General features: G+C 43.6%; 1 protein-coding gene across 1 annotated transcript; it reads left to right on the forward strand.

Annotated features, from left to right (window-relative positions):
* Positions 1–157: 157 nt before the first annotated feature.
* mcm9 (minichromosome maintenance 9 homologous recombination repair factor) lies at positions 158–19791 on the forward strand. The gene is made up of 13 exons (XM_020496493.2): positions 158–388; positions 4552–4868; positions 11411–11724; positions 11875–11956; positions 12367–12567; positions 12754–12879; positions 12996–13115; positions 13223–13397; positions 13530–13732; positions 16511–16717; positions 16882–16964; positions 17619–17764; positions 18006–19791. Exons 2-13 carry the CDS (start codon positions 4559–4561, stop codon positions 19663–19665), a joined length of 3627 nt encoding a protein of 1208 aa, XP_020352082.1. The 5' UTR covers positions 158–388; positions 4552–4558; the 3' UTR covers positions 19666–19791.
* Positions 19792–26548: the final 6757 nt, after the last annotated feature.

The raw sequence follows: 26548 nt of genomic DNA on the forward strand, positions 1-26548 counted from the left end.
AAGTTTTGACGTTAGCTGCGTCCCTTCGAGACATTCCCTACTCTGGCATGTGAATCTAAAGACCTTGCGGCTGCGCACTTTATTTTGCGAGACACTACCAAGTGAGAGAAGATAGGGGGTTCCTTCCATAAAAGCCTTTTCACATTTTGTGAAAGACACCCACGTGTTTTCCATTCTATTATTGTTCATTTTATTTAATGCATTGTATTTAATTCATGGTGACTATTTTAAGACATTGCTATGATGTTTATTTAATATTATAGTTTGAACACCCCCTGTGGAAGTAGTGTATTAATCCAGCGGGAAGTACCAAAAGTGCTTAGTGTGTCCGTGCGACTTTTGTTGATATCGCTAGCTGTAGAGAAACTCAAACACTCAATAAAATAGGGTATGTATAAAGTTATATTTTTTGCTAATACATATTACACGTTGAAGATTACATTTAGATTTTGGAATCATGTTTAGCTGTTGTCAAACGTGCCTCCCTGTTAGCTAGTTGACTTTAGCCAAACAACCAGATCTGTGACATCGCGTTATGGCATAGAGCAATTATTTTCCAACTTTGTTTAGTGACTGTTGTTAGTGTTGACAAACATTTTTCCATAAATGCTAGGTGTTTCTCCAAAATAGGCCACACTAGGTCTTGTCCATATGCGTGCGTCTGATATGAAGCGAATGTATCTCGTAAATCTTTGTCTTAGTACAGATCCGATACATACGCGTGGACCGCAGCTACTATTAATAAAGGAAATGCATTCAACTGAAATGTGTCTTCCGCATTTAACCCTACCCCTCTGAATCTGAGAGGTGCGGGGGGCAGCCTTAGTGACATCCACGTATTCGGTGCCAGGGAAACAGGGTAACCCCCTTGCTCAGGGGCAGAACGACAGATTTTTACATTGTCAGCTCAGCGATTCGATCCAGCAATCTTTCTGGTCTGACGCTCTAACTTCACCAGACCGAGTTATCAAAAATTGTGTCAGCACCACTTTACCCCTGCAACTAAATTGCCATTCTTTGTTTTTCAATCTCTGATGCACCACTACTATTTTTATTTATTTATTTATTTATTTTTATTTTACCTTTATTTAACCAGGTAGGCAAGTTGAGAACAAGTTCTCATTTACAATTGCGACCTGGCCAAGATAAAGCAAAGCAGTTCGACAGATACAACGACACAGAGTTACACATGGAGTAAAACAAACATACAGTCAATAATACAGTATAAACAAGTCTATATACAATGTGAGCAAATGAGGTGAGAAGAGAGGTAAAGGCAAAAAAGGCCATGGTGGCAAAGTAAATACAATATAGCAAGTAAAACACTGGAATGGTAGTTTTGCAATGGAAGAATGTGCAAAGTAGAAATAAAAATAATGGGGTGCAAAGGAGCAAAATAAATAAATAAAAATTAAATACAGTTGGGAAAGAGGTAGTTGTTTGGGCTAAATTATTTATTTATTTTATTTATTTTACCTTTACTTAACCAGGTAGGCAAGTTGAGAACAAGTTCTCATTTACAATTGCGACCTGGCCAAGATAAAGCAAAGCAGTTCGACAGATAAAACGACACAGAGTTACACATGGAGTAAAAACAAACATACAGTCAATAATGCAGTATAAACAAGTCTATATACAATGTGAGCAAATGAGGTGAGAAGGGAGGTAAAGGCAAAAAGGCCATGATGGCAAAGTAAATACAATATAGCAAGTAAAATACTGGAATGGTAGTTTTGCAATGGAAGAATGTGCAAAGTAGAAATAAAAAATAATGGGGTGCAAAGGAGCAAAATAAATAAATAAATAAAAATTAAATACAGTTGGGAAAGAGGTAGTTGTTTGGGCTAAATTATAGGTGGGCTATGTACAGGTGCAGTAATCTGTGAGCTGCTCTGACAGTTGGTGCTTAAAGCTAGTGAGGGAGATAAGTGTTTCCAGTTTCAGAGATTTTTGTAGTTCGTTCCAGTCATTGGCAGCAGAGAACTGGAAGGAGAGGCGGCCAAAGAAAGAATTGGTTTTGGGGGTGACTAGAGAGATATACCTGCTGGAGCGTGTGCTACAGGTGGGAGATGCTATGGTGACCAGCGAGCTGAGATAAGGGGGGACTTTACCTAGCAGGGTCTTGTAGATGACATGGAGCCAGTGGGTTTGGCGACGAGTATGAAGCGAGGGCCAGCCAACGAGAGCGTACAGGTCGCAATGGTGGGTAGTATATGGGGCTTTGGTGATAAAACGGATTGCACTGTGATAGACTGCATCCAATTTGTTGAGTAGGGTATTGGAGGCTATTTTGTAAATGACATCGCCAAAGTCGAGGATTGGTAGGATGGTCAGTTTTACAAGGGTATGTTTGGCAGCATGAGTGAAGGATGCTTTGTTGCGAAATAGGAAGCCAATTCTAGATTTAACTTTGGATTGGAGATGTTTGATATGGGTCTGGAAGGAGAGTTTACAGTCTAACCAGACACCTAAGTATTTGTAGTTGTCCACGTATTCTAAGTCAGAGCCGTCCAGAGTAGTGATGTTGGACAGGCGGGTAGGTGCAGGTAGCGATCGGTTGAAGAGCATGCATTTAGTTTTACTTGTATTTAAGAGCAATTGGAGGCCACGGAAGGAGAGTTGTATGGCATTGAAGCTTGCCTGGAGGGTTGTTAACACAGTGTCCAAAGAAGGGCCGGAAGTATACAGAATGGTGTCGTCTGCGTAGAGGTGGATCAGGGACTCACCAGCAGCAAGAGCGACCTCATTGATGTATACAGAGAAGAGAGTCGGTCCAAGAATTGAACCCTGTGGCACCCCCATAGAGACTGCCAGAGGTCCGGACAGCAGACCCTCCGATTTGACACACTGAACTCTATCAGAGAAGTAGTTGGTGAACCAGGCGAGGCAATCATTTGAGAAACCAAGGCTGTCGAGTCTGCCGATGAGGATGTGGTGATTGACAGAGTCGAAAGCCTTGGCCAGATCAATGAATACGGCTGCACAGTAATGTTTCTTATCGATGGCGGTTAAGATATCGTTTAGGACCTTGAGCGTGGCTGAGGTGCACCCATGACCAGCTCTGAAACCAGATTGCATAGCAGAGAAGGTATGGTGAGATTCGAAATGGTCGGTAATCTGTTGACTTGGCTTTCGAAGACCTTAGAAAGGCACGGTAGGATAGATATAGGTCTGTAGCAGTTTGGGTCAAGAGTGTCCCCCCCTTTGAAGAGGGGGATGACCGCAGCTGCTTTTTTCTTGAATGGGGCATGTTTATTTAAGATGGTTAGGAAGGCATTTAAAAAAAATATCCAGGCATCCTCTACTGACGGGATGAGATCAATATCCTTCCAGGATACCCCGGCCAGGTCGATTAGAAAGGCCTGCTCGCAGAAGTGTTTCAGGGAGCGTTTTACAGTGATGAGTGGAGGTCGTTTGACCGCTGACCCATTACAGATGCAGGCCATGAGGCAGTGATCGCTGAGATCTTGGTTGAAGACAGCAGAGGTGTATTTAGAGGGGAAGTTGGTTAGGATGATATCTATGAGGGTGCCCATGTTTAAGGCTTTGGGGAGGTACCTGGTAGGTTCATTGATAATTTGTGTGAGATTGAGGGCATCAAGTTTAGATTGTAAGGATGGCTGGGGTGTTAAGCATGTTCCAGTTTAGGTCGCCTAGCAGCACGAACTCTGAAGATAGATGGGGGGCAATCAGTTCACATATGGTGTCCAGAGCACAGCTGGGGGCAGAGGGTGGTCTATAGCAGGCGGCAACGGTGAGAGACTTGTTTTTAGAGAGGTGGATTTTTAAAAGTAGAAGTTCAAATTGTTTGGGTACAGACCTGGATAGTAGGACAGAACTCTGCAAGCTGTCTTTGCAGTAGATTGCAACACCGCCCCCTTTGGCAGTTCTATCTTGTCTGAAAATGTTGTATTTTGGAATTAAAATTTCTGAATTTTTGGTGGTCTTCCTAAGCCAGGATTCAGACACAGCTAGAACATCCGGGTTGGCAGAGTGTGCTAAAGCAGTGAATAGAACAAACTTAGGGAGGAGGCTTCTAATGTTAACATGCATGAAACCAAGGCTATTACGGTTACAGAAGTCGTCAAAAGAGAGCGCCTGGGGAATAGGAGTGGAGCTAGGCACTGCAGGGCCTGGATTCACCTCTACATCGCCAGAGGAACATAGGATGAGTAGAATAAGGGTACGGCTAAAAGCTATGAGAATTGGTCGTCTAGAACGTCTGGAACATAGAGTAAAAGGAGGTTTCTGGGGGCGATAAAATAGCATCAAGGTATAATGTACAGACAAATGTATGGTAGGATGTGAATACAGTGGAGGTAAACCTAGGTATTGAGTGATGAAGAGAGAGATATTGTCTCTAGAAACATCATTGAAACCAGGAGATGTCATTGCATGTGTGGGTGGTGGAACTAATAGGTTGGATAAGGTATAGTGAGCAGGACTAGAGGCTCTACAGTGAAATAAGCCAATAAACACTAACCAGAACATGTCACCTTCAGTTTACAAGCCTGACACTATAGATGAGCTAAACCATATTCACCCCTCCAGATCCAGGATGTTGATAAGCCCAGAGCAGGTAGCTCTGATAGGGCAGGTGTTTGAGGCGTATGTGACAGAGCACCATAGGAGTGACATCCTGCAGATCCTTCAGGAGCCTGATGAGGATGCCCACTACCCGGTGGTTATCAACGCCATGACACTGTTTGAAGCCAACATGGAGGTGGGCGACTACTTCAACGCCTACCCCAGCGAAGTCATCAACATCTTTGACAACACCCTTCACCGAGCTGCTAAGACAGTGTTAGAGAACTCTACACAGCAAAGGTGGTACAAGGTCAAACACCACCTGCATGCCCGAATCACAGGTAAGAGTCTCTTACCCACTTCCAAATCGACACAAATAACCTCCTAGGCACTTATATAGATCTGAAAAGATAAGCAGTATGTTGTAAATTTGTTCCACTTAGCCTATCATAGATCAAATTGGAGTTATTGCTATAATTATTTCTAATTAGTTATCCAATCTCTTTATTTACATGAAGACAAGTGCATAGAGAGGTCAATAATATGAGAGACTAGAGAGCTCTTTCTGCTCCCTTCTATGAATGAATTGTCCTCGTACCTAGTTATGGCCCTCTGCTGATGTAGCTTTATGGTACATCTGAGATCTACAGTACCAGTCAAAAGTTTGGACACCTACTCATTCAAGGGTTTTCCTTTATTTTTACTATATTTTACTACATTGTAGAATAATAGTGAATACATCAAAACTATGAAATAACACATGGAATCATGCAGTAACCAAAAAAGTGTTTAACAAATCAAAATATATTTTATATTTCAAATCAAATTGTATTGGTCACATACACATATTTAGCAGATGTTATTGTGGGTGTAGCGAAATGCTTGTGTTCCTAGCTCCAACAGTGCAGTAGTATCTAACAGAGCAAGAAGAATGGAATTAAGAAATATATAAATATTAGATTGAACAATGTCGAAGTGGTATTGAATTAAAAAAACAGTAGAATAGAATACAGTATATGCATATGAGATGAGTAAAGCAGTATATACACATGATTAAAGTGACTAGAGTTCCATTATTAAAGTGGCCAGTGATTCCATGTCTATAGGGTAGCAGCCTCTATGGTGCAGGGATGCGTAACTGGGTGGAAGTCGGTTAGTGATAGCTATTTAACAGTCTGATGACCTTAATATAGAAGCTGTTTTTCAGTCTCTCAGTTCCAGCTTTGATGCACCTATTCTGATCTCGCATTCTGGAAGTTGGCGAGGTGAACAGGCCGTGAGATTCTTCAAAGTAGCCAGCCTTTGCCTTGATGACAGCTTTGCCCACTCTTTGCATTCTCCCAAACAATTAACAGGTGTGCCTTGTTAATTTGTGGAATTTATTTCCTTAATGCGTTTGAGCCAATCAGTTGTGTATACCACCCCTACAAGGTATGTATTTATTTATTTGGCAAAAGACCAAGTTCATATTATGGCAAGAACAGCTCAAATAAGCAAAGAGAAACGAAAGTCCATTATTACTTTAAGACATGAAGGTCAGACAGTCCGTCCCGGAAGATTTCAAGAACTTTGTAAGTTCCTCCAAGTGCAGTCGCACAAACCATCAAGCGCTATGATGAAACTGGCTCTCATGAGGATCGCCACAGTAAAGGAAGACCCAGAGTTACCTTTGCTGCAGAGGATAAGTTCATTAGACTTACCAGCCTCAGAAATTGCAGCCAAAATAAATGCTTCATGGAGTTCAAGTAACAGACACATCTCAACATCAACTGTTCAGAGGAGACTGCCTGAATCAGGCCTTCATGGTCAAATGGCTGCAACGGAAACCACTTCTAAAGGACACCAATAAGAAGTAGAGACTTGCTTTGGCCAAGAAACACGAGCAATGGACATTAGACCGGTGGAAATCTCTCCTTTGGTCTAATGAGTCCAAATTGGAGATTTTTGGTTCCAACCGCTGTCTCTTTGTGAGACGCAGAGTAGGTGAACGGATGATCTCTGCATGTGTGGTTCCCACTGTGAAGTGTGATAGTGTGGGGGTGCTTTGCTGGTGACACTGTCTGTGATTTATTTAGAATTCAAGGCACACTTAACCAGCAGCCATCCCACCTGGTTTGCGCTTAGTGGGACTATCATTTGTTTTTCATCAGGACAGTGGCCCAACACACCTCCAGGCTGTGTAAGGGCTGTTTGACCAAGAAGGAGAGTGGTGGAGTGGGGCATCAGATGACCTGTTCTCTACAATCACCTGACCTCAACCCAATTGTGATGGACCGCAGAGTGAAGGAAAAGCAGCCACCAAGTGCTGAGTATATGTGGGAACTCCTTCAAGACTGTTGGAAAAGCATTCCAGGTGAAGCTGGTTTGTCATCAAGGCAAAGGTTGGCTACTTTGAAGAATCGCAAATGTGAAATATATGTTGATTTGTTTAACACTTTTTTAGTTACTACATGATACCATGTGTTATTTCATAGTTTTGATGTCGAAAATAGTCAAAAATAGTCAAAAATAGAAAAATCCTTGAATTTCGTGTGTCCAAACTTTTGACAGGTACTGTATATTTGTGAGTTAGTGGGTGGTTGTCCTCCCTGTCTAATTGCAATGCTTGAAAAGCTCCATTTAAAGCAGTGTCTGGAGGGGTTTGGCCGAAGTGTTAATTTTTTTGTTCATTTCACTTGTTCTGCTGGAGGCTCACCTCATCAGTCTGCTCTCTGCAACAGAAGAGTCATTTAAATCGAAACAGACACCATTAGAGTTCCTCATCATAGATAGCTGAATCACTTGTCCAGTGGAAAACATTAGCATCCTTTTGATGCAGCTTGATAATGATAATAATCACAATAGGAAGTACAGTATACCCATCACTGGCCAGCAGGATTTAATGAGAACATTATGAACATCTTGTCTCCGTGTAGGTATCTGTCTTGTTGTTGACTTGGGATGAATGTCTGCCTGAAGTGCAGGAGAACAGTAGGCAGTAAGAGACTGAAACAGGAGACTCAGCGTGATGTAACAACAACAACAACAAGCCATTCCAGATATCACTCTCAGCAGGCCCAGTATTGACTTCCTGAGATGACACATGGTTACCTGTTTATGATTTCAAGCCTATCAGCCTAATGGCTGGTGTAACCAATGTGAAATGGCTAGCTAGTTAGCTGGGTGTGCGCTAATACCGTTTCAAACGTCACTTGCTTTTAGATTTGGAGTAGTTATTCCCCTTGCGCTGCAAGGGCCGCGACTTTTGTGGGGCGATGGGTAACGCTGCTTCGAGTGTGGCTGTTGTTGATGTGTTCCTGGTTCGAGCCCAGGTAGGGGCGAGGAGAGGGACGAAAGCTATACTGTTACACTGGCAATACTATGGTGCCTATAAGAACATCCAATAGTCAAAGGTTAATGAAATACAAATGGTATAGAGAGAAATAGTCTTATAATAACTACAACCTAAAACCTCTTACCTTGGAATATTGAAGTCTCATGTTAAAAGGAACCACCAACTTTCATATGTTCTCATGTTCTGAGCAAGGAACTTAAACGTTAGCTTTTTTAACATGGCACATGTTACATATTGTCACATATTGCATATTGGCACATATTACTTTCTTCTCCAACACTTTGTTTTTGCGTTATTTAAACCAAATTGAACATGTTTCATTATTTATTTGAGGATAAATTGATTTTATTTATGTGTTATATTAAGTTAAAAGAAGTGTTCATTCAGTATTGTTGTAATTGTCATTATTACAAATAAATAAATCAGCCGATTAATCGGTATCAGCATTTTTGGTCCTCCAAGTATCGGTATCGGCGTTGAGAAATCATAATCGGTCGACCTCTAATTTCTTATGTACACTGTCTCGAGCAATAAGGCTGCGTTTACACAGACAGCCCGATTCTGATTTTTTTTGTTGGACTGATTGGTATTTTAACCAATCAGATCAGTTCTTTTGCCAATAATTGGGCTAAAGATCATAATTGGTCTTTCTGTGTAAAGGCTGCCAAAACTCAGCCGCACTATGGGTTCCGACATCTGCCAGGCTGCCACAGTTTTACCGACACCATTAGTTTAACACCTGGAGCGGGTTGACATGGATTGGCCTGATTTGATTTTAATATGCAGATGATAAAAAAAGAGCACAGACATATAGTCAGATGGGAATAATCTGTAATGATTGACCTTGTCTGTCTGCCAGCCTTGCAAAGTAGCTCAACCTTCACATCTAATTACTTTAGCCATTGCGTACTGCAGTCTGGGGTCTCACCAGTACAGAGAGCAGTGTTATAAATAGCCAGATGATGTGCTCGACTCGTATGCTGTTCCTTGGTTGGTTACATGGCGTGACTGTAGAAGGCATAGCAAATAGCAGCAGGGCTATTGGTGATGCAGCTGTGTGTGTTCATGTTTATTTTAGCCACACCCATTGCTGACAGGTGTATAAAATCAAGCACACAGACATGCAATCTCCATTGGCACTAAAATGGCCTTACTAAAGAGCTCAATGACTTTCAATGTAGCACCGTCATAGGATGCCACCTTTTCAACAAGTCAGTTCGTCAAATTTTTACCATGCTAGAGCTGCCCCGGTCAATTGTAAGTGCTGTTATTGTGAAGTGGCAACGTCTAGGAGCAACAACGGCTCAGCCGCGAAGTGGTAGGCCACACAAGCTCACAGAACGGGACCGCCAAGTGCTGAATCGCATGGCGTGTATAAATCATATGTCCTCAGTTGAAACACTCACTACCGAGTTCCAATCTGCCTCTGGAAGCAACGTCAGCACAATAACTGTTCGTCGTAGGCTTCATGAAATGGGTTTCCATGGCTGAGCAGCTGCACACAAGCCTAAGGTCAACATTCACAATACCAAGCGTCTGCAGGAGTGGTGTAAAGCTCGCCGCCATTGGACTCTGGAGCAGTGGAAACATGTTCTCTGGAACGCTACCTGCCCCAATGCATTGTGCCAACTGTCAAGTTGGGTGGAGGAGGAATAATGGTCTAGGGCTGTTTTTCATGGTTCGGTCTAGGCCCCTTAGTTCCAATGAAGGGAAATCTTAACGCTACAGAATACAATAACATTCTAGACGACTCTGTGCTTCCAACTTGGCAACAGTTTGGGGAAGGCCCTTTCCTGTTTCAGCATGACAATGCCCTTGTGCACAAAGCGAGGAAATGGTTTGTTGAGATCGGTGTGGAACAACTTGACTGGCCTGCACAAAGCCCTGACCTCAACCCGATCTAACACCTTTGGGATGAATTTGAACGCCGACTGCAAGCCAGGCCTATTGTTCGACGAGCATCTGGTCCTACTGGACACCAAGATGTCCACATACTTTTGGCCATGTCGTGTATGTTCTATTTAAAAAAATAAAAAATCATGTGTAACTAGGGAAGTCCATTAAGAACACATTCTTATTTACAATGACGGCCTACATTGGCCAAACCTGGATGACGCTGGGCCAATTGTGTGTCGCCCTATGGGACTCCCAATCATGGCATATGTGATACAGCTTGGATTCGAACCAGGGATTGTCATGATGCCTTTTGCGCTGAGATGCAGTGCCTTAGACTGCTGCACCACTCGGGAGCACCTATTAATCCATGATAACATTGGTGGGCTGGAGTATTGCATTTTATCTATAAACGCCTATTTTCCTTTTATATTCTATCAGTGCATGGGATTACATTTTATACTGACAGTGTCTGCGAGTCCACAGATTTATCAGGGAAAAAGACTTCACAAGTCTGCTATGGATTCTCAGTGGTCACTGCTTAGGCCTAAAGCTACCTTTTACCAAAGAAGGCTTCTCCCATAAATCGTATCAAATGTTATTTGTCACATGCGCCAAATACAAAAGGTGGAGACCTTACTGTGAAATGCTTACTTACAAGCCCTTAACCAACAATGCAGTTTTTAGAAAAATAAGAGATAAGTAAAAAATAAAACCGCAACAATAAAATAACAATAACGAGGCTATATACAGGGGGTACCAGTACCGAGTCAATGTGCGGAGGTACTAACCTGTTGAGATAATTGAGGTAATATGTAGGTAGAGGTTAAGTGACTATGCATAGATAATAAACAGTGAGTAGCAGCAGTGGGAGAAAAAAAAATACAAAAATGGGGGGGGGGGGGGGGGGGGGGGTCAATGCAAATAGTCTGGGTAGCCATTTGATTAGCTGTTCAGGAGTCTCATGGCTTGGGGGTAGAAGCTGTTAAGAAGCCTTTTGGACAGACTTGGTGCCATGCTACCGCTTGCCATGCGGTAGCAGAGAGAACAGTCTATGACTAGGGTGGCTGGAGTCTTTGGCAATTTGTAGGGCTTTCCTCTGACACCGCCTGGTATAGAGATCCTGGATGGCAGGAAGCTTGGCCCCACAGTGATGCACTGGGCCATACGCACTACCCTCTGTAGCACCTTGCGGTCGAAGACCGAGCAGTTGCCAGACTAGGTGGTGATGCAACCAGTCTGAATGCTCTCAATGGTGTAGCTGCTGAACTTATTGAGGATTTGAGGACCCAGGCCAAATCTTCTGTCTCCTGAGGGGGAATAGGTTTTGTCGTGCCCTCTTAGAGTTCTCTGTGTTAGGTACTTTTATCCAATAAAATACTGTTGGCTACTTGACAGATGTACAGTAAGGCTATGTAATGGGCTACACATGCATGCGATACAGCTCTTCAATACAATAGTGGGTAGAGAGCCCCATCTGGTGGTTAATATTGAGCATGACAAGGAATGTTGAACTTTGTTTGAGTTCCAGGAAAGATGGTACAGCGTGTTGTCAGTTCTGATCATTGTTTTGATGTCTAGTCCAGTGCTCCTTGGTCTGTTTGATGTCCATAAACCTAACCTCCCTCTGCATTGCTGTATGTCATCACGCCTCAGGTCTTCCTGTGTGTCCTGAGCTCACCAGGGAGAACATCCCCAAGTCTCGGGACGCTGGTCACTTCCTGTCCGTCACGGGCACGGTCATCCGCACCAGTGTGGCCAAGGTTCTGGAGTACGAGAGGGACTACATGTGCTCCAAGTGCCGTCACGTGTTCTCCCTGCAGGCTGACTTTGAGCAGTACTATAGCTTCATTCCCCCTACCAGCTGCCCCAACCAGGACCTCTGTAACTCCAACAAGTTCACCTGCCTGTCAGCCAGCTCCACCCCGGCAGCATGTAGGGACTACCAGGAAATTAAGATCCAGGAGCAGGTGACTTGAGGCTAAGGGGCTCTAGTACTGTTTCTTTTAATTACAGTCTACACATTGTTTAACCCTGTTGAATAACATCTGCAAACACAAATTGTAAGCCTATATTTGATCAAACTGCGCCCCTCTTTCCCTGCTGTTCTGTGTGCTCAGGCCCAGAGGTTGTCTGTGGGCAGTATTCCTCGCTCCATGGTGGTCATTTTGGAGGATGATCTGGTAGACAGCTGTAAATCAGGTAACATTGGTCACTATGATGTCATTTGTCACTATGATATCACAGTTGACATTTGTATTGGAAATTACATCACAGTGGGATTGTTACATAAAGGATATTGTCATACTGTATTATGGGAATTTGTTTTGCAGAGGGCGATATCATTGTGTTAGGTAGATTGTGACATCACTGAGTTTTGGAATTCCACATTGTGATGTATTATCAATGATGTCATAATACTGTATGATGTACGGATGTTACATTGTGGTGTCATGTTGTGTGTGATAACATCACAATACCATATGATTGTCTTTTACCCAAGATGAAGCCGCAGTAGATGAACATGCATGTTTTTAAGGGATTAGTGTCATCACATTGAATGTTGGGACTGAATTTCTAGGATATCACCATTTGTGATGACATTTTTTCAGGTGATGATGTTACAGTGTATGGAGTAGTTCGTCAGCGATGGAAGCCCCTGTACGAGGACGCACGCTGTGAATTGGATTTGGTGTTGAAAGCCAATTTCATTGAAGTGAACAATGAGCAGACCATGGCAGCTCTGGTCCTAGAGGACATGCAGCAGGAGTTTGAGGAGTTCTGGGACAATTACAAACATGACCCTATAACTGGTACATAATAACGCCACTGTAATACTTCCCCAATCCCCATAATTAAAACTGTTGCCATACAGATTTAGATACTACTTTTTAATATATTTTTAATAATCATTATTACATGATAAATACTATATGAGATGAGATGGATATGAAATGTGAATGGAATTTGATTGGCGTTCTTCCATGTTCTCTCTGAAGGCAGGAACCAGATTCTCATGAGCCTTTGCCCACAAGTGTTTGGAATGTATGTAGTTAAGTTAGCTGTTGCCATGGTGTTAGCAGGTGGGGTGCAAAGAATAGATCCTTCTGGAACGAAAGTAAGAGGTATGTATCCTTGTTCAAAATGTGGACCAATTTCTCTTACATGCCTCACAAACTGCAACTCTATTGGTGTCGATGTTAATATCTGATTCTAGATTTGTAATACGTTTCTGGTTTAGGCGAGTCTCATCTTCTGCTGGTGGGAGACCCAGGCACAGGGAAGTCTCAGTTTCTGAAGTACGCTGCTAAGATCACTCCCCGGTCAGTCCTCACTGCTGGGATCGGCTCCACTACCGCAGGTCTGTCTACCCTCTGCTGGTTCATCTGAAACAGTTCACTTTGCTTAAAGGAATCACTGAAATAACCACTTATGTTAGTCAAAAAAGGAATATGTGTTGTGTGTCAGGGTTGACGGTGGCAGCAGTGAAGGACTCCGGAGAGTGGCATCTAGAGGCAGGAGCATTGGTGCTGTCTGACGGAGGCCTGTGTTGTATCGACGAGTTCAACAGCATCAAAGAGCACGACCGCACCAGCATCCACGAAGCCATGGAGCAGCAAACCATCAGTGTGGCCAAGGCAGGGTAAGGAAAAATCTTATCTTGCACTCACTTCTGTTATGGACTGAAACAGGGTCATAATGACTGACAGGCATAAAGCATCTTTCTATTTCCTCCATTGACTTTGTGGGGTCTATTTCCCTCTGTCCCACCCAGCATGGTGTGTAAACTGAACACCAGGACCACCATCTTGGCTGCCACCAACCCTAAGGGCCAGTACGACCCAAACGTGCCTGTGTCGGTCAACGTGGCCCTGGCCAGCCCCCTGCTCAGCCGCTTTGACCTGGTCCTGGTCCTACTGGACACCAAGAACCCTGAGTGGGACCGCATCATCTCCTCCTTCATACTGCACAACAAAGGTGTTTATACAGAGTCCTTATAGAGAGAGAGAGAACAGGCTCTGAAGAGCTAGTGTGTTCACATCTACCAGTTTTTAGACCACACTGCGTTTTGGCTTCATAATGATAGAAACTGGTCCAGACCCTGGAGAAACGACTCTGGTCAATTAATGACATGAATGAATCTGTATGTCGCTATGGATAAAAGCATCTGCTAAATGGCATATTATATATACACTGCTCAAAAAAATAAAGGGAACACTTAAACACAATGTAACTCCAAGTCAATCACACTTCTGTGAAATCAAACTGTCCACTTAGGAAGCAACACTGATTGACAATACATTTCACATGCTGTTGTGCAAATGGAATAGACAACAGGTGGAAATTATAGGCAATTAGCAAGACACCCCCAATAAAGGAGTTGTTCTGCAGGTGGTGACCACAGACCACTTCTCAGTTCCTATGCTTCCTGGCTGATGTTTTGGTCACTTTTGAATGCTGGCGGTGCTTTCACTCTAGTGGTAGCATGAGACGGAGTCTACAACCCACACAAGTGGCTCAGGTAGTGCAGCTCATCCAGGATGGCACATCAATGCGAGCTGTGGCAAGAAGGTTTGCTGTGTCTGTCAGTGTCCAGAGCATGGAGGCGCTACCAGGAGACATGCCAGTACATCAGGAGACGTGGAGGAGGCCGTAAGAGGGCAACAACCCAGCAGCAGGACCGCTACCTCCGCCTTTGTGCAAGGAGGAGCACTGCCAGAGCCCTGCAAAATGACCTCCAACAGGCCACAAATGTGCATGTGTCTGCTCAAACGGTCAGAAACAGACTCCATGAGGGTGGTATGAGGGCCTGATGTCCACAGGTGAGGGTTGTGCTTACAGCCCAACACCGTGCAGGACGTTTGGCATTTGCCAGAGAACACCAAGATTGGCAAATTCGCCACTGGCACCCTGTGCTCTTCACAGATGAAAGCAGGTTCACACTGAGCACATGTGACAGAGTCTGGAGACGTCGTGGAGAACATTCTGCTGCCTGCAACATCCTCCAGCATGACCGGTTTGGCGGTGGGTCAGTCATGGTGTGGGGTGGCATTTCTTTGGGGGGCCGCACAGCCCTCCATGTGCTTGCCAGAGGTAGCCTGACTGCCATTAGGTACCGAGATGAAATCCTCAGACCCCTTGTGAGACCATATGCTGGTGCGGTTGGCCCTGGGTTCCTCCTAATGCAAGACAATGCTAGACCTCATGTTGCTGGAGTGTGTCAGCAGTTCCTGCAAGAGGAAGGCATTGATGCTATGGACTGGCCCGCCCGTTCCCCAGACCTGAATCCAATTGAGCACATCTGGGACATCATGTCTCGCTCCATCCACCACAGACTGTCCAGGAGTTGGCGGATGCTTTAGTCCAGGTCTGGGAGGAGATCCCTCAGGAGAGGGAGGTCATACAGGCACGTGGAGGCGACACACACTACTGAGCCTCATTTTGATTTGTTTTAAGGACATTACATCAAAGTTGGATCAGCCTGTATTGTGGTTTTCCACTTTCATTTTGAGTGTGACTCCAAATCCAGACCTCCATGGGTTGATAAATTTGATTTCCATTGATCATTTTTGTGTGATTTTGTTGTCAGCACATTCAACTATGTAAAGAAAAAAGTATTTAAAAATAATATTTCATTCATTCAGATCTAGGATGTGTTATTTTAGTGTTCCCTTTATTTTTTTGAGCAGTGTATGATCAGTTGAAGTACAGAACAGTCATTAAAGAAACAGGCCTCTAGAAGTGGAGTGGAATAATCCTGTGCTTAGTGCCTGAGATATCCACCAATTACATAGGTCATCTGAGGAATCAGTGGGATATCATATTGCTGAGTTAAGCTACACTGCAAATTAGAGTTGAGACCTCCTCTGGGCTCTTCATTAGAAAAGACAATCTCTCTCCCCAGAAAACAGCATTTGATCATTTGCATAATATAATTCCCACAGTATTTGCATAAGGAAGAGAGCTATGTTGAATGAAAATTCCAATGATCTAAAGTCTCTCTGGCATCGCCCCAATTAGTGTTCTAGGTCGTTATCAAGACGATCACTCAGGGAGTTGTGGTTACGGAAGCCTGGGTCCTATTCATTATGACAAAACATTTTGCAACAAAAAACTAATCTTATTGGACAAGTTTAGGTAGTCCCATCCTGTTTCAGTTAGTTTTCTTCTGTCTGGTAAATAATAAATACAACCCCGCATCTTGCTCATTACTTTAATCAGAAGGCTAATATCAATATGCATGCCAGTCTCTCTTGGCTAAAAGTAGAGAAGAGACTGACTGCATCACTTCTTGTTTTTATAAGAAACATTGATGTGTTGTAAATTCCAAATGGTTTGCATTGTCAACTTACACACACCACTGACACACAAACTTACCCCAGCAGACATGACACCAGGGGTCTTTTCACAGTACCCAAATACAGAACAAATTCAAGAAAACTAACAGTATTTATAGAGCCATGATTGCATGGAACTCCCTTCCATCAAAGATTGATCAAGTGAACAGCAAACCTGGTTTTAAAAAACGGATAAAGCAACACCTCACAACACCTCCCCTGTTTGACTTAGACATTGTGTGTATGTACTGATTTGTGATGTTTTAAATGTATGTAATTCTGTCCTTGAGTCGTTCTTGTCTATTAATGTTCTGTATTATTGAATGTTTTCTGTGGACCCCAGGAAGAGTAGCTGCTACTATCGCAACCGCTAATTGGGATCCTAATAAAATACCAAATACCTTCATCTGCCCTTCAGGAGCTCCCTGCCAGTCGGAGGATTCTTTGTGGAGCATGGAGAAGATGAAGGCCTACTTCTGCCTGATCAAGGTGCTGCAGCCGCACGTGTCTGAGGAGGCCAACTCCATCCTGTCCCGCTACTACCAGCTGCAGAGGCAGAGCGACAGCAGGAACGCAGCCCGCACCACTATCCGCATGCTGGAGAGCCTCAGCCGCCTTGCTGAGGGTGGGACAGCATTTTACTGTCTTTCCTTCTGAATTCCTTTGGGTTTGGTTTAGGAGTTACTGAAAGTGTTCAAACTCATATTTATTATGTGAATGCTTTATGCTATAGTTGTTGTTGATATGATGTGGTCATGAAGCTCATGATCTTTGTCTTGATCCTGGCAGCACACGCCAGGTTGATGTTTCGAGACACTGTCACTGTGGAGGATGCTGTTGTTGTTGTCTCTGTCATGGAGTGCTCTATGCAGGTAGGAAGCTACACTTTGTTACATTCTAACATGAAATAAGCAATAAGGCCCAAGGGGATGTGGTATATTTAAGCAATAAGGCCCAAGGGGATGTGGTATATATTCCACAAACCCCCAAGATGCCTTATTGCTATTATAATAAACTGGTTACCAGCGTAATTAGAAGAGTAAACATAAATGTTTTGTCATACCCATGGCATACGGTCTGATATACCACGGCTTTCAGCCAAACACTATTCAGGGCTCGAACCACCCAGTTTATAATGGCCAATATATCACGACTACGGGCTGTTCTTATGCACGACATGAGGCTGAGTACCTGGATACAGCCCTTAGCCGTGGTATATTTGACATATAACACAAACATCTGAGGTTCCTTATTGATATAATAAGCAGGTTACCAACATAAATAGAACAGTAAACAAGTATTTTTGCATCATAACCATGTTATATTGTCTCATACACACACACACATACACAGCTGAAATGCTTTTTCAGCCAATCAGAATCCAACACCCAAACTACCCAATTTATAACATGTTACATTTTACAGTTACATTGAATGTAAACTGTAATGCCTTCAGCATGACTTGAAACACATGACATAATACAACATTTAAGGTGAAGTTTCAGTGCAGTGTGTGTGTGCCTCAGGGGGGCGCTCTCCTGGGAGATGTGAATGCTCTTCACACGTCATTCCCTGACAACCCCAGTCAGCAGTACCAGACACAGTGTCAAATTGTTCTGGAGGGCCTCCAGATGCCTCACCTCCTCTACAAGGAGATGGACAGGCTCTCAAGGTGAGACATTATACTTGTGAAAACTTAAAAAACAAGCTTTGTGAAGATTCAACTTTGTAGAACAGGACAAAAAGTAAATATTGCTTATAAATAATGCATTCTCTAACTTATACTCTTCTACACCATCAGAATAAATCTCACTTATAACAACTCCCCCTCCAACATATTACCTCTAAACCCTAGCCCAGTGAAAATACTGAGTACAACCCCCTTTATGTATGAATCATTGTGTTTTCTTTAGACTGCAGAATAATGGGTCAGGCTCCCCTAAAGGAACAGAAAAAGGTTCTCCTCTGCCTGCAAAGCAGCACAGTGATCTGAGCAGCAGTTATCATCACAAGAGTTCTACATTCCAGACAAGCGGTCCAGGGCACTCTGACATCACCACAGACTCAGAGAGTGGACTGGACTGGTTCCACTCACTGGCTGGCCCAGTGGGGGGAGGACATGCCAACTCGCCGATCATCACTTCACCCATCACAACATCCACACAACACAACCACAACTCCTTCTCAAAGCAGGCCCGAACCCTGCCAAAACACCCCGCTGTGTCGTTGCTGGGCAACAGCGGTGCTGCACACAAGGAGAGTGGGAGAGCGCCTGTGTGCGATAAGACATCCAGTATAACTGCGGAGGAGGAGGTGGTAGAGAGCTGTAAGGAGAGCAGTAAAAGCACAGCGTCAGCAGCAGCAGAAGACGGATCCTGTTCTGTGGTACAGAAGGTGTCCAAGAAACTGCGAGACAAACGGCTCAGAGCGATGACTCATGTTCCCCTTCAGGGAGACAAAGCTGTGGGAGGAGGCAACATCAGCACCAGCAGAGACCTCATAGACCATCTAGATGTGGAGCAGGCCTTCTCCACAGACTCCCTGCCCTCCCACAGCACACCTGTAGCAGGGAAGAAACGCAACTCAAAAAAGAACAATGTCCCTTGTAACCTCCCGTCTGGAGACCAGGAGCTCTCTGGTACTGTGGGGGCAGGGGGAGAAGAACTGCACTCTAAGTTCACAGGGTTCACATTTAAACCCAGAGGGAAGATGACCCACACGGAACCTCTCTGTCCAGATACTGACAGCTCAGACTTTCACACAGAGAATAGAGGTCCACCTAGCAAAGCAAAGACGCATAACAGAGAGAACCATAACACAGTTTCTTCAGCTAGAGAGAAAGAGAAAACAGAAAAGAAAAAGAATGAGAAACAGTGTTACAAAGACAAGACAGCAGAGGGCAGCAGTTCTGCCAAGACGCTGAGGGTTCAGTCTAAGGAGAAAGAGTTTCCCATTGAGGTGTCACGTGACCTGAACCCAGAGGTCAGTGGTCCCACGGCGGAGGGAGGTGATCGTGGGGATCATGGGACAGAGCAGAAACGCCAGCAGTTGCTGAGCAGAATTGCTCCAGGTGAGAACAGAACTGCATTCACAACCTCCACAGACCATCCATCACTACAGCCAGACCACCCAAAGCTCAATGTGGCGGCCTCTACCCTGGCCAAACTCTCCAGGTTCTCCTTCACAACTACAAAGGACAAGGAAGTTACAAACCTAATAACTCTTACATCAGGTGCTCAGGTTACCTCTTCCATAGAGCTTAAAGCAGGGCAGCAGGACACATGGACACAAGCTATCACCAGCATACAGCAGAGGACAGGGGTGCAAGCTAAAGCCTCTACAGAGGATAGGACTGAGGCAAGAGTTAGTGGAGACAAAGACTTCCAGACATTTAACAGTAAGGGCCTAAACCCTGCTATAGATTCTGCTGTCAACCCTAAAAAGAGAAAGTGTTTTGAGCTGGGCTCTAAAGGCCTCTTCTCTGGCCTGTCTATGTTCAGCTCCTCCAACTTTGATGAAGATGATCTGAGTGTAGACTGGGATGAGGAGTCGGGGAAAAAAACTAAAATGTAACAGTGAAATGATGTAATGTAATGAATATTATTTGTGACTTCTCACCGTGTGTGTGCATGTGTGTTTGTTGTTGTATTGTCAATAATTGGTATAAATTTGCAGATCAGTGTTTGATAATGAATTTCACTATCGACTTGATGTCATGCTGTTGGATATTGAACACACATTATGTCATAGAAACAATCTTGTAAATCTGTTTCTGCTTTTACAAAGCCTATGGTCTTGTGTCACAATATCTGAAAAAATGCTGTTAGTCAAAGGGCACATTTTCATCATGGAATGGGCAATATTACACGCTCTGTGAAAACACGCAATGTTGCTGTAGGCAAACGTTATGTTCATTCAAAGTTTAAAAAATCAGAGGCACAAATCAATGTGGGTGATGATTGACTGGGCCCTACATTTGCCTAAGGCTGTGTATTATGATGTGGTATATAATGTTTTCATCCTCTGAGCCAATGCCAGAAAGCACCACACCAAAGGGAGTATGGCTGTTGTCATGACTGTGTGGATGGCATTCCATAAGGAAGCTGCATGAAAGCTCCTTGTCACGTTGTATAAGGATCAGAGACAGGCGCAGGAATACGTAATAGGGGGTTTTATTACTCCACCCAAAATACAACATGACATGGGGACGAAGCCCAAAACAAACACATATAAAATACACAGGGATGTAACCCAAACAAAAGAGCGAGGTTTAAACCTCTAAAGAATACATGGGACAAGACCCATAATAACACTCCACAGGATGAGACCCGAAATAACAAGTGCACGAAAGCCGAAACAACAAAGCACAACTCACAAGACCAACGGACATGGGAACAGAGGGCACAGGGAATGGGAACCAGGTGTGAGTAATGAGACAAAACAGTCGGGTTGGTGGTAATGAATCCAGTTCAGTGATGCCTAGAAAGCCGGTGACGTAGACCTCCGGAGCTGGTGCACGGAATGAGCAGCAGTACCAGGGGGATCCATGACTACTCAGCAATAGCTAATGGGATCAGAGGAAGTCTGGAAGATGTGTTGGCTTGGTCAGGCAAGGCCACTAACAATATCAACCCCACTACTTGTAGAATTATACTGAACAATAATATAAATGCAACAATTTCAATGATTTTACTGAGTTACAGTTCATATAAGGAAATCAGTCAATTTAAATAAATACATTAGGCCCTAATCTATGGATTTCACATGACTTGGCAGGGGCGCAGCCAATCAGAATGAGTTTTTCCCCACAAAATGGCTTTATTACAGTCAGAAATACTCCTTAGTTTCATCAGCTGTCTGGGTGGCTCGTCTCAAAGGATCCCACAATTAACGAAGACTGGGCGGCAGGGTAGCCTAGTGGTTAGAGCGTTGGACTAGTAACCGGAAGGTTGAAAGTTCAAACCCCCGAGCTGACAAGGTACAAATCTGTCGTTCTGCCCCTGAACAGGCAGTTAACCCACTGTTCCTAGGCTGTCATTGAAAATAAGAATTTGTTCTTAACTGACTTGCCTGGTTAAATAAAGGTAAAATAAAACTGATGTGGAGGTCCTCGTCTGCGGTTGTGAAGCCGGTTGGACGTACTGCCAAATTCTCAAAACCAGGTTGGAGGTGGCTTATGGTAGAGAAATTAACATTCAATTCTCTGGCAACAGCTCTGTTGGACATTCCTGCAGTCAGCATGCCAATTGTACGCTCCCTCAAAACTTGAGACATAGGTGGCATTGTGTGACAAAATTACATATTTTAGTGGCCTTTTATTGTCCCCAGCACAAGGTGCACCTCTGTAATGATCATGCTGTTTAATCAGCTTCTTGATATGCCACACATGTCAGGTGGATGGGTTATCTTGGTAAAGCAGAAATGCTCACTAAAAGGGATGTAAACAAATTTGTGAACAACATTTTAGTGAAATAAGCTTTTTGTGCTTATGGACAATTTCTGGGATCTTTTATTTCAGCTCATGAAACATGGGACTTTACATGTTGTGTTTATATTTTTGTTCAGTGTAACATTTAAGAAGGTGGAAACAAATCAATCAAATCTCCTTAGGAACAACAGTTTTACTTTTCAAATTCAAACCAGAGAGGCTGACGCATTCTGCAATAAAAAAAAATAGGATCAGCCACAAGCATAAAGGTAACATATCAAGATGTGTTTTACACATTACAATTCTATCATCCAAACATGCTGAAGCATCTCTTTTGTTCCAGTTGGTGAAGGTCAGACTGCTCAATGTCAGCCAGACAGTCCCCAGTGAGATGGTGTGATGTTGATATTAATGGAGGTGGGTGACAAAAGGAGGTAAGATGAGGAGTTAATGGATACTAACTTCCTGCAGATGAAACAGCAGCCTCATCAATAAGGAAGACATATTGATTAGCCATCTGCCAGACTGTCTCACAACACTAGCACATACATTACCTAACCCAACCACCACATGATGTCATCCCTCTGGTATGCCTTTGCTTTTACAAAAATTTTCAGGAGTATATTGTATTTCTAATTTGTCCTCTGTGTCCAAGGTGTGTGTCTGAGGCTCTTCTGATCTCCCTGTTCAAAGGATTGAATATGTTCTTGCCACAATAATCTTGGCACAGTAATAATGTCAAGTGAAATGTATGCGCTCATAATAATACAGATTTGATAAAAGGTGCTGTACTTTGGAGAATTTCAGTTTGACCTAGAATACTTTTACAATAAAATGAGCTATACTTATTAAAAGTAGGAGAGGTAAAACAACTGAATAATATGCATTCCTTATTGAAATGTAGAATATATTGCATAATTCCACAGTGCACATACTGCTAATTAAGGACTTCTTAGCCATAGTGGTAGTTTATCTCAGCAGGTTTTGGCAGTCTGAACAGCTGACAGTTGCTTTGTGCCAAATGCACATGTCTGGGTATTCACATGAAGTGGTCTTTGTTTGTTGTGAGTGGATTTAACAGAGTCTGTTTGGTTTTTGTCCTCAGCTTATTCCTCGTGGCTGTTTGGAGTTATTCCTCAGGGTTTGTCTTTTCAGTTGGAGCATCTTTTATGGTAAGTCTGTTCTACGTTTTGTATTATCATTTCTCAACTGCTTGGGAAAATTGTCTTTAAATCTTTTTTTACCACATAGGCCTACATAACTAAATTACTCTAAAACTGTATTTTTGTTGTTTCTTTAGCACTACAAAGCTTATTGAAATAATCAGAGCTTGATGAGTTGATTATATGAATACGTTGTGTAGTGTTAGGGCAAAAACACTTGCACACAGGAGAGGCCCCAGGAACGAGTTTGGAAAACCATGCTCCTAATCTAACTGGCTTGCTAGATTCCTCTCCTATTCCCTCTCAGGCCATCCCTATCTGTTAAAAAAACATTTCAGGTTCCTAATGTACTCCAACGTGCCCCTGAAACCTGTGGTACTAGATCTGCGGGTTCCATAGGAATGAGCAGCAGTGAAAGGTTGCCTGCGTGCCTCTGGAAGGCTGCACACTGTTACACAAACAGACTGGAGATATTTCACAGGCTTGTTTTTGCAATGGTGCTGCAGGAACAGAGAGGGGAGCTGAATGGAGAACACTGACTGATAGATAACTCCTGTCAGAAGAGCTGGATGCCTGAGGTATGAACTCATGCAGTCTAACGTGACTGACAACACCTCCAAGCCAGTACACTTCACCTAAACTCACAACATGCATTAGATTCAATATTTTTGAAACTCACTTCTACTGTAAAGGTTGGGATTCAATCTTACACTTTAGATACATTCATAACTCTCTCACTGAGATGTATTCAACTGTGTATGAGAACATTGTTGGGCAACACAACACCACTGTTGCACTGACAGGGTGGACACGAACACACTGAACATAATAGAACTGCTGACTAAGGAACACTTACTGTGTAGAAAGACACTACTACCAGCCTTCAGCATCCTCTGAGTTTCACACTGAACTTCCCAAAACTGCACCTAAATGATCTTATCTTAGAGTAAGAGGGGGAAGAGAGGGGCGTAGAGATGTATTGCAGAAGTTTAGTTGGCCTCTGGTTCAACTTGAAGGTGGAGCTCAAAGCTTCCGGAATGACCATGAGGAGATTGTGGAAGCTGGAGTAGAGACCATGGGCCTGTCCAGACACCTCATAAAATGTAGACGAACAATATTGATCTATACGGTTAACAACAGAGGGTCAGATAAAACACCCCATCAAGATGGCATTTAACAGGCAACCTAAACCCATGGTTTGAGAAGTGCACTTTGACTAAGTCTAATGGTGAACACAGGCAGATTTACTAGAGGCCTAGAGGAAGCAGGCTTCTTGTTCAGCCATAAAGCTGCACTAAGTCTAATGGTGAACACAGGCAGATTTACTAGAGGCCTAGAGGAAGCAGGCTTCTTGTTCAGCCATAAAGCTGCACTAAGTATAATGGTGAACACAGGCAGATTTACTAGAGGCCTAGAGGAAGCAGGCTTCTTGTTCAGCCATAAAGCTGCACTAAGTCTAATGGTGAACACAGGCAGATTTACTAGAGGCCTAGAGGAAGCAGGCTTCTTGTTCAGCCATAAAGCTGCACTAAGTCTAATGGTGAACACAGGCAGATTTACTAGAGGCCTAGAGGAAGCAGGCTTCTTGTTCAGCCATAAAGCTGCACTAAGTCTAATGGTGAACACAGGCAGATTTACTAGAGGCCTAGAGGAAGCAGGCTTCTTGTTCAGCCATAAAGCTGCACTAAGTCTAATGGTGAACACAGGCAGATTTACTAGAGGCCTAGAGGAAGCAGGCTTCTTGTTCAGCCATAAAGCTGCACTAAGTCTAATGGTGAACACAGGCAGATTTACTAGAGGCCTAGAGGAAGCAGGCTTCTTGTTCAGCCATAAAGCTGCACTAAGTCTAATGGTGAACACAGGCAGATTTACTAGAGGCCTAGAGGAAGCAGGCTTCCTGTTCAGCCATAAAGCTGCACTAAGTTTAATGGTGAACACAGGCAGATTTACTAGAGGCCTAGAGGAAGCAGGCTTCCTGTTCAGCCATAAAGCTGCACTAAGTTTAATGGTGAACACAGGCAGATTTACTAGAGGCCTAGAGGAAGCAGGCTTCCTGTTCAGCCATAAAGCTGCACTAAGTCTAATGGTGAACACAGGCAGATTTACTAGAGGCCTAGAGGAAGCAGGCTTCTTGTTCAGCCATAAAGCTGCACTAAGTCTAATGGTGAACACAGGCAGATTTACTAGAGGCCTAGAGGAAGCAGGCTTCTTGTTCAGCCATAAAGCTGCACTAAGTCTAATGGTGAACACAGGCAGATTTACTAGAGGCCTAGAGGAAGCAGGCTTCCTGTTCAGCCATAAAGCTGCACTAAGTCTAATGGTGAACACAGGCAGATTTACTAGAGGCCTAGAGGAAGCAGGCTTCTTGTTCAGCCATAAAGCTGCACTAAGTCTAATGGTGAACACAGGCAGATTTACTAGAGGCCTAGAGGAAGCAGGCTTCTTGTTCAGCCATAAAGCTGCACTAAGTCTAATGGTGAACACAGGCAGATTTACTAGAGGCCTAGAGGAAGCAGGCTTCTTGTTCAGCCATAAAGCTGCACTAAGTCTAATGGTGAACACAGGCAGATTTACTAGAGGCCTAGAGGAAGCAGGCTTCTTGTTCAGCCATAAAGCTGCACTAAGTCTAATGGTGAACACAGGCAGATTTACTAGAGGCCTAGAGGAAGCAGGCTTCTTGTTCAGCCATAAAGCTGCACTAAGTCTAATGGTGAACACAGGCAGATTTACTAGAGGCCTAGAGGAAGCAGGCTTCCTGTTCAGCCATAAAGCTGCACTAAGTTTAATGGTGAACACAGGCAGATTTACTAGAGGCCTAGAGGAAGCAGGCTTCCTGTTCAGCCATAAAGCTGCACTAAGTTTAATGGTGAACACAGGCAGATTTACTAGAGGCCTAGAGGAAGCAGGCTTCCTGTTCAGCCATAAAGCTGCACTAAGTCTAATGGTGAACACAGGCAGATTTACTAGAGGCCTAGAGGAAGCAGGCTTCCTGTTCAGCCATAAAGCTGCACTAAGTTTAATGGTGAACACAGGCAGATTTACTAGAGGCCTAGAGGAAGCAGGCTTCCTGTTCAGCCATAAAGCTGCACTAAGTTTAATGGTGAACACAGGCAGATTTACTAGAGGCCTAGAGGAAGCAGGCTTCCTGTTCAGCCATAAAGCTGCACTAAGTCTAATGGTGAACACAGGCAGATTTACTAGAGGCCTAGAGGAAGCAGGCTTCCTGTTCAGCCATAAAGCTGCACTAAGTTTAATGGTGAACACAGGCAGATTTACTAGAGGCCTAGAGGAAGCAGGCTTCCTGTTCAGCCATAAAGCTGCACTAAGTTTAATGGTGAACACAGGCAGATTTACTAGAGGCCTAGAGGAAGCAGGCTTCCTGTTCAGCCATAAAGCTGCACTAAGTCTAATGGTGAACACAGGCAGATTTACTAGAGGCCTAGAGGAAGCAGGCTTCCTGTTCAGCCATAAAGCTGCACTAAGTTTAATGGTGAACACAGGCAGATTTACTAGAGGCCTAGAGGAAGCAGGCTTCCTGTTCAGCCATAAAGCTGCACTAAGTCTAATGGTGAACACAGGCAGATTTACTAGAGGCCTAGAGGAAGCAGGCTTCTTGTTCAGCCATAAAGCTGTAACTTGATTGTGTTCCCGCTGCATGTTTCACTGTCGGAAGATTGTATGATATTGTTTTTTCTTTATAACGTGTGTTAAAAGGCGAAAGATCTTTTGACTCCTTTGATGTTTTGAATCCTTCCTCAAAAGTAGGCCAAATCCACAAAGCGAAGTGTGACATGAGTCATCCACGTTGCTCATTTGCACGGCTTGCATTCAAAATGTAACTTTGCTGTGTTTGGTGAAAGTGATT

This window comes from Oncorhynchus kisutch, linkage group LG12 (assembly GCF_002021735.2).
Source record: "Oncorhynchus kisutch isolate 150728-3 linkage group LG12, Okis_V2, whole genome shotgun sequence".
NCBI classification, from domain to species: Eukaryota; Metazoa; Chordata; class Actinopteri; order Salmoniformes; family Salmonidae; genus Oncorhynchus; species Oncorhynchus kisutch.

What these genes read in the sequence shown, in the direction of transcription:
- mcm9 (XM_020496493.2), top strand. Translation starts at nt 4,559, where the DNA reads ATGTTGATAAGCCCAGAGCAGGTAGCTCTGATAGGGCAGGTGTTTGAG. An exon ending in CCTGCATGCCCGAATCACAG is followed by an intron (nt 4,869 to 11,410) that starts GTAAGAGTCTCT and finishes ATCACGCCTCAG; the next exon opens with GTCTTCCTGTGTGTCCTGAG. An exon ending in ATCAGTGTGGCCAAGGCAGG is followed by an intron (nt 13,398 to 13,529) that starts GTAAGGAAAAAT and finishes TGTCCCACCCAG; the next exon opens with CATGGTGTGTAAACTGAACA.